We start from the raw sequence: 9,048 nt of genomic DNA on the forward strand, positions 1-9,048 counted from the left end.
GTATTGTTATAGTGGGTCTACTTTTAACAAAAATGTAATTAAACTGTAACTAACATGTACAAGGCTATGAAACTTGGAAGATCTCTGAAACTTGTTGATAAGGGAGGAGGAGTTGCAGGAAAAAAAGAAAAAAAACATAGAAATGCATCTCAGCTTAAGCCACTTCCATTGGATTGATTGTCTTTACATGAATGTGGCACACCCATGTTCTCAATGTTGGTATTTACTTGGCATTGAAAACATGTGACAGACATGTATTCACAATACTGTAGTTGCTATTATTGGATTAGTGTCAACATCCTTCCCGAAAAGACGGATAAGACAAAAGAAAGACGAGTAAGGAAACTTGGAATGACTTTCTTCCTTAACTAAACATCCCACATGGAGAACCACACAGATCCTGATCGACGTACTCAAGGACCAGCCTCCGTGTGCCGCTGACCAATCCCATTGCAGAAGATGGACGAGCCTTCAGTTCCAACCTCTTATTTTCACGCACACCAGCAGTCATGTGATGGTAATATAGTACAACTCCACTGCTTTGCTGCTCGTCAGTCTGAACAGCGCTGCACGGCCAGTCTCAAGGGCAAACCATGTACTAGTACATTTCCTACCGAACGCAAATGAAAAGTAAACACATTGGATTACAGTTGGGTTCTAAATGCGTAATTGAATAAGGTAAGTTTCTTTATTTTTGAATGGTAATGAGTGATGCATTAGGTATTGGGCGTGCTCTCTTGTACGCGACCATATGCTGCAGCACGCTGCTCCACTGTACGAAAACATGTTTACGTTGTAGCAGAGGAGCAGCGCGTACGAGGAGTCCTATTGCTGAGGGGATGGCCAGACCTTTAGCCTTGCTTGCTCCAGTAAAACTCAATCCTGTGTTCAACAATTATTCGTTTTATAGCAATTCAGTAAAACGTGCAAGTGTAAGGCATTTTACTGCACAATTGTGGGTTAATAGCCAGGCATGGATTTGCAATTGATTGACGTTGCTCATAACCATAATAAGTCTGATAGCCTAATCATGTAGTTTATATAATGTAGTTAAATAATTACGTATGTAATCCCCACATAACACTTTCTTAATATGCATTGTATGCATAAGTAACATAAGGTAAATTATTGAAAAAAAACAGTTGAGTTAAAATTGTGACAAACACTTGAAAAATATACACTGACGCAGAACGTATGAATGAACTATTTGCATGTGGTAATCGCGTGTCTTTTCACTTCAGTTTAATTGCAATGAATTGAGTGAAAGTAAAGAGCACGCAGGTGATCTAGGCCTATGTACTGAGAGGAGCGCTCATTGCTCATGCCTGCCCCACGCGGTGTTCTATGTTAACAATGTTGACAGTTCTTTTGGCAGGTTACTTTCGGTCATTGAGTCAGAGGCACCAAAAAGGGGACGGTCAAACAACCTTGCTCTGTGTTTCTCAGAAAATAACCTCTTACCGAGGGAATTTCACCGAAATAGAATCTCAATTTCAACCTTGTATTTACAAATAAAGGGTAAAAACAGCTGTAAGCTTATATAGGCTAGCCTCAAGTGTTGATATTAGTTATTGGTTTGATAATTGCACTTTTACACAAGTGTTTTATTAGTGAATGATTTTCAATTAATCATATAAACTCATAAACTATACATATAGTGCAATTTGATTCCTTTTTATAGTTTAAAGGGCGTAGAATATATAATTTCTCCAAAGGTGCATGGAAGAAACACTGCTCGGCAGAAACTAGGCTATTTCTATTGCCTGGTGTCATATGGAAGTTATTTTTAAGAATGTTGACGCTCTGGAATAAAAGTAAAGGAATGCGTATCTCTGACGTTTGCTCTTTATGTACCGCTTAATCCATTCTCCCACTAACTGTATGTGATTTTTAAAACAAAACGCAGCATAATTCTGTTGTATGTTTTCAGGTAGCCAATACCAAGTCCTTTTAAATCTATACTAATATATTTGTTTGCTTTCTGTTGCTTTCTTTCCCCAACTATAACCATCTGAAGACAAATCCATGCTGGAAACCTTGGATTCATATCTATTTTTTCAGCACAATCCATTGTTTTGTTTTTACAGCGAGGGAGAACAACAGCTGTTTTGGTATCTCTTTTTGGAAAGAGGAACAACCTTGCTGGGGACCCCTTGGTGGGTTTATTTAGTTTCCTTTCCCAGTGATACAAGAATAAACCCCAATACCAATTCTGTGTGAGCACAACTTTCTCAACAAAAGGGGGAGACAACATTTATTCCTCAACAAGGGATGGTAGATAACTTTGTAGTGAGTGAGGAATCTTTTCTGATATACTGTGGCTCCCCGCCCGCATACCACCAATCGGACATGGTGACAGACTCAAGCACCTACCAGGTGATGTCCTCGCCCTTCTCTGAGGATGACCTCAGCGAGTCATCCAGCCCCCGGTCCTGTTCTAGCCCAGACTCCCAGGTCCTCAGCTCCAGCTATGGTAGCAGCTCCAGCACAGAAAGCCAGGACAGCATCCTGGACTACCTGCTCTCCCAAACCTCTTTGGGGGCTGCAGGTGGTGGAGCAGTGGTCCCCATGCCACTACCCACCTTCTTGTGGGACTGTCGGAGGGATGCGCCAACGAATCCGGAGCCAGTGAAGGAGGAGAATTTTGACTTCCCGGTTTGGTCTTCTGTGGACATGGAAGAGCCACCTGGAGGGTCCTTCCAGCCAACCCTGGAGGAGATTGAAGAGTTCTTAGAGGAGAATATGGAGGTGGTGTCAATGAAACAGGAGGTGTTGGAGGAGGTGGTGGGTCTGGGGGGGGGCTTAGAAGTCTATAGGGATGCTACCCCAGGGAAAAGGCTGGAAGCAGAGTCCAAGCGTTCAGACCAAACTGTGCCCACTGCAAATGCTGCTGACACTGCTACCACCAAGGAAATGACCAAAGGTATACAGGCCAAAACTCCTGCACAGGAACCTGACACAGGCCTGAACAATGGCCCAAAGAGGGGCTCAGCCAACAAAAGTGTCTCCACAGATGGTGGTGCCAATGATGACAGTAGTGGGATGCCAGTCATCGTCCAGGTCCAGCCCATTCAGATCAAACAGGAACCATCAGCGACACCAATTCCACTGCCTATATCCCAGCCCCCACAATCAACCTTGGCCTCGGATATCAAAATAGCCCAGCTGCTGGTCAACATTCAGGGCCAGACCTTTGCACTGGTCCCCCAGCTCCTTCCCTCCACCAATCTCAATGTCTCCTCCAAGTTTGTGCGCATTGCACCAGTCCCCATAGCGGCCAAGCCCCTGGGAAATGGGGATGCCTTGGGGGGGAGTCAGGGAGGGGGGATCTTGGTTGGGGGTCAGAAGTTTCAGAAGAATCAACTGGCAGACCTTATCAAAATGCACAAATGTACTTTCCCAGGCTGCACCAAGATGTACACCAAGAGCAGCCACCTCAAGGCTCACCTTAGAAGACATACCGGGGAGAAGCCTTTTGCTTGCACCTGGTCTGGGTGTGGATGGAGGTGAGTGTCCAGTGAAGCTGAAGATTGATGTTTATGGCAATAAAAAAAAGAAAGATCTTCATTGTTATCGTGATGCCAATAATTAGGCTCTTCACAAAAATGGACATTATGTTATAGATGACTCATACTTGGGATGTATTTTTGCCTCAGTCATTCATACACCAATGCAGTAACTATTCACACACCAATAGCCCCAAGACTGTTTTGAGTTATAGAAAGTAGTTCATTGCTCATAATTACCATGGATTTATACCACAGATGGCTTTGTGGGTTAGAAGTTTTCTATCTTTTTGTTTTAGTAGTTCAAGACACAACACATCCCTCATAAGGACACATGCAAAAGATTATATTAGATTTGATAGAACTTCCTTCCTGAAGGTAAATGTGGGAGTGGCTCAACCCCAAATTTTTACTGTCTCTCCATCGGAAGCGATGGTAATTATATATGTACAGGAATCCATTTAGCATTCCTAGCATTGTGTTCCTCAACAAACAAAGCCTCTTGCTGATTGTGCCCTCACATTAACCTATCTTGTATGGGGTAATCAATTAGCCACTGCGAGTTGTGGCTTACGGGGGGACTTAGTGGGGACTGTGATTTGTTTAGAATAACATCACTGAGAAGGCGCCCCCTACTTGCAGCCATTGATATCAAAACACAGATACAGTAGGAGATACCATCACTAGATGTGCCACGGAACATAACTACAAACTAAACAACAACTTTGTTATTCAAAGTGCTAATTGTGTAGCTAATACAAATGTAACATATTAGCAAGTAGCAATGGCTTGAGGGGAAAATATGAACGAAGAGGAGTTTCAGAATCAAATCATTAAGACTGTTTTTGTTCATCCAAGTTCAAAGGTTGATTTGCAATGAATTTGCAGTGTTAATTAGGTGTATTTCAGGCATGTATTGCAAGTGTGTTCTGCTTGTAGATTCACACTTTTTGTTAGGAATCGGGCGAGAGAGTGCCGTATCTGGGATATGTGAGAATGGCGGGGGTGTCATCTTTCTGCGGGGTATACTAAAACTAGGACGAGGCATGTGGGTAGAGGTCACATGGGTGCAACTTGGGCGCCTCCTGTTGTGACTAGACAGCTGTACAGTGGCTGCAGCAGTGATGTGTGTGTGTGTGAAACTGAGCCAAGTGTATTGGTACAAGATCTAGACTTTCGATGTCTTCATAGCAGTTTGATTAAGAGGAGGTGGCTTAGGGATATGTGTGTGTGTGTGACTCTTGGCCCTTGGTTTAGCTGGCGGATTTCCTGAGACTGCAGAGTCAGGCGGTGAGAGTGACAGTATTGGGTGAAAGACTGTAACCATTGTGCTAGGGGCCATGTTAAACCCTTTACACAATTAACAGAGACAGGGGCACGCTAGGGCATGGATTCTGTATACACACATGGCATTAAACAGTTTTTCTTCAAGTTGGATGTACAATACATGTGTACATGCATGGAGGCATACTAGAAAAGATTCTTCAGTGAGCTTGTATCCAGTTCATATTTAATCGTTTACATTTTTAGGCATAGCAGACAGATTCAGCCACCATATCAATCCATATTGATAATACTTATTGCACCAACTTGGTTATCAGTCAGTGGAACATTTGGTTGTAATGCAGCACAAATCTTTTTCAGTACATGAGTTGGAGAAATCTGGATAGTGGGTGCCAACACAAAATGTAGGATGTAGCTGGAGTTGAAGCTGATGTCTGTGTACCTGCTTGAAAGAGGGTGAAGTGGGAAAGTAGTGATAAAAGGTGTGAGATGTGTTAAGATAGTCAGAGCACAAGGTGAAATGAAAGGGAATAACCAAATAGAACCATGAGCAACAGAAATGCAGAATAGTAAGGGGTCTGTTTCAGTTTAGCAAACAATCAGAGTGCGTGAGCACCACTGAGGAAGTGAGACGGACAAAGGCCAAGTGTTGAATAGTTGCCATGGCCGTGTGATAGGAATGTCATGGCTGGCAATCTGCATGGAAAGAAGAGAGAAAGAAAGCAAGAGAAGATTAAATAAGAGAGAGAAGTAGAGTTAAGAGAGAAAGATGAATATGGGCTGACCAGAGGATTGATGCTTAGTAAGTTACTGTACATTCACAGGTAATGTAATGCTACAGACAGTCAAAACCATTTTCTCACTGTTCATTTCGGTCATGTCTCATTGTTCACTTTCAGAGCCTCTCCCAACACAGAACAAACAGACACACAAACTGAAAATCTGCCACATATTTCACGCTTGTTACACAGAATTAATTTAAAGTGTAGTTAGAATAGGCATGCTGAGTTCAAATCCTTTAGAAGCTTAAAGAATGTTTTATTTTTTTACTTTGTGATCTGATTGTGTCAGTCTATGTGCCCTATTAAGTATTTAGTGACTGGCCAAGGCTTCTGAAGGGACAATTAAAATCTCTTGATATTTGGTATGTTTTATCCACTGTATTTTGCATCTTAATTAAGGGTGAAGATTGAATCAAATTACCATCCTTTCAGGTTAGGCTGTACCTAGTTAACATCTTGGAGATAGAGCAAGATTATGAGAGGCTTCAGAGAGTTTTTGCATCGTGGTCAAGTGCAGTTTTCAACTTGAATTAACGTCCATAATGTTTACTCTAGGTTCTCCTGCATTACTGTGCTGTTGAGCTTTGAAGCACAAAGGATGGTGCAGGGCAGTTTGCTAATGAGTCACATGACTGGGAATATTGGTGAAATAATTGTATCAATTCATTGTGTATGCATTGAAAATATAGGAGCTGCTGCTAGCATTGAATGCAAAACAAAATGAATAGAGATGTTGAAATCTGGAGAGGGTGTTTTCCCTTCTGTGTCATAGTGAGTTCTGTACACACTAAAGCTGACCATTATGAAAACAACTGGTTTATTCTCTGGAGAAATATTTAGGTTAGGTGTCCTCAGCATTTGTGCAAGTCATTATGCTTGAGTTCAATCATTTCCAAATTTCTTGACAGACCTTTCTCCAACAAAGTGTATTGTAATGTGATTATAACACATAAGATATGACATTCAAATAGAATTAACCTGTATTCCTATTATCTTTCTGTCTATTTCAGATTCTCGCGTTCAGATGAGCTGTCGCGACACCGGCGGTCCCACTCCGGGGTCAAGCCCTACCAGTGCCCTATATGTGAGAAAAAGTTTGCTCGTAGTGACCACCTGTCAAAACATATAAAGGTCCACCGCTTTCCACGAAGCTCCCGGACGGTGCGCACTGCAAACTGACTCCTCTCTGATCACTGTCAAACAGACATTGGCCAAGGAAGCAGAGAAAGAGTATATGGATGTGTGTGAAGGGTGTTTGTGACTTCAAATGTGTGTCTTTTGAAAAGAAAGCGTAATTGGGGTCATGGTAATTTATTGTGCAAATCAAAAATTGGTTACCATCTTCTCTGTCATCAGAATTTCAGAAAACTTGGTGACATGTTGTATTCTCTGTAAATGTTTTAGCAGTCCTTTATCTTTTGTTTCAGTGTAAGATAAGATCAAATCAACTTTCATTGTTTCATTGCTAAAATGTATATTGCTTCAGTAATGGCCTTGTGTTTCTATTTTACCTAGATAAAAGACTGCCTTTTTATCTTAAAAAAAAACGCCAATGTCTGGACATTCCTCATGTTATGCAATATTAAGGAAGTCAGGTTGAAGTTTCTCTGGAAACTTTTTGTCCTTGTGTTGGTTTCGTCTTATTGTGCCATGCATTTGGGTGGCGAAAAAGTGAAGCAATGAACTTAAATCATTTATGGACATGAACTACTGATGACACAAATAAGAGAATAAGATAGTGGGATTCCTCTCAAGAACCTGCTCCAATTATGATACAAGGCAAGGGAAAGTTCAAAGCAATAAGAATATCAAAAAAGTAACACTAGTAATTTTGTATATGTAAACAAGCCTTCCAGTCAGTGTTAGATTATTACTTAAGTTTGTTTTCAGCTTTTTATTCGAGTGAATAACATGTTTATGTTGGTCTTTTTTGAATTGGTAGCTCAAGTAGTCTTACAACTCAAGTTTGGCCTTAACTTGTCACAGTATCCTTTTGATAAAGCAACCAGTGGTCACATAATAGGTTGTTTATCAAGAATATTTATTTGTCGGGTAACCAGTGTCTAAATCAGGAAAAAGATTAAGGAGGTATTATACACTACAGTGCTCAGCATCCATAGCCATTGAGATGAATGTCTCAATTAGCTAATTTTGTTTGTTGTCAACACAAAATCTGCCTCAGTTGTTCAATCTGTTACTGGAATTACCCTCAAGTTTTTGTCCTCAACTTGCTATGGCAGCATGGGGCTCTGTATGCGGACACAACACCCTGGTGCTGAATGCCCGGAAGAACTATGTTCTGGCGATTCATAGTTGTTTCTGTTAGCTCTTGAATATGTATGTTATGTGTGTAACAAAGGTTGTGCGGATGACCGTCCATGCATATCTCATGTATGTTTGCTAACAAAATACAGGGGGTACACAATATTGTACATCATTCCTTTCATTCAATTTTTGAATTTTGAATGCTTGTTTAAACACAGGTGTTATATTGCATCCTATGAATGTATGTAAATATGAGGACGTGTACATGGCTGCATACACAAGAAAACACAAGACTTCTGATAAACTATCTTAGTCTGTCTTTGTGAATATTTCTAGTGTAAACCCTAAAAATGTACATAAAAAGTTTCAGTACATATGAATATATTCTATATTTTTTCTTTGTTCTACCCAAGATGCATTTACAAATAAAAAGAAAGCAAAGCACGTGAACGTGTTTATTTTCTCTATGCTGTATGATCATGAATCGTTCTCACGTTTGACTATGGTCAAAAACAATCCAAGATCAATAAACGGGACACAAAATAAACTCCCCAGCAAAACAGTGAAATAAGTACAAACAATGCACATATACAGTGCACACATTAATTTGTTGTAGTGGAGCCTGGTTTGCCTGATGTAACCCTTGTTGTGAGTCTTGGTTTACCACACCATGAAACCCCACTCTGGATATTATATCACCATCTTGATAATCACCATAACAATGAAGCGATTTTAGAAAAGGACTCAAACTGGTTTTATCACTTAACTGTCAGTCTGGGGTGGATTCCCTTACATCACGTACATCCCTGACAACCTTCCCAGTTTCCCAAATCCCTAAATGAACATGCATGCAAAGGAACAGAGGTAAAATACGTTTCCTCATTCTGAACATCCAGTACCTGCCAATGCCTCCACTGAATGCAGAGCAACCATATGGACGCCACTTTAGATTTATAACCACTCAGTTTACATGATATCCATTTTGATCACCGGCCGACACAGTGTTTGACATATACAAGGCAGACAGGCAGGCTGTCGTTGCAGTTAATGTTCCACGTGGAAAAGTTGCTGACTCACTCAACATAAGGAAACAGTCAACATGGTGTCATGTACAGGAGAGGGGGAATGTAAAGAGGAAAGGGGGGTGAGGGAGGCTGGCCCTTGAAACACTAACTTTGGAATGAGTCTGGTTTTGGATGTAGTAAACTGGT

General features: G+C 41.0%; 1 protein-coding gene across 1 annotated transcript; it reads left to right on the plus strand.

Moving 5' to 3' along the window:
• The first annotated feature begins 274 nt into the window (after positions 1 to 274).
• On the plus strand, positions 275 to 8,300 carry LOC146273491 (Krueppel-like factor 15). Its single transcript, XM_084705119.1, has 3 exons — positions 275 to 678; positions 2,018 to 3,506; positions 6,583 to 8,300. Exons 2-3 carry the CDS (start codon positions 2,272 to 2,274, stop codon positions 6,749 to 6,751), a joined length of 1,404 nt encoding a protein of 467 aa, XP_084561245.1. The 5' UTR covers positions 275 to 678; positions 2,018 to 2,271; the 3' UTR covers positions 6,752 to 8,300.
• The last annotated feature ends 748 nt before the right edge of the window (positions 8,301 to 9,048 follow it).

Source organism: Hypomesus nipponensis, chromosome 9 (genome assembly GCF_054491055.1).
Source record: "Hypomesus nipponensis isolate SF chromosome 9, ASM5449105v1, whole genome shotgun sequence".
Lineage (NCBI taxonomy): Eukaryota > Metazoa > Chordata > Actinopteri > Osmeriformes > Osmeridae > Hypomesus > Hypomesus nipponensis.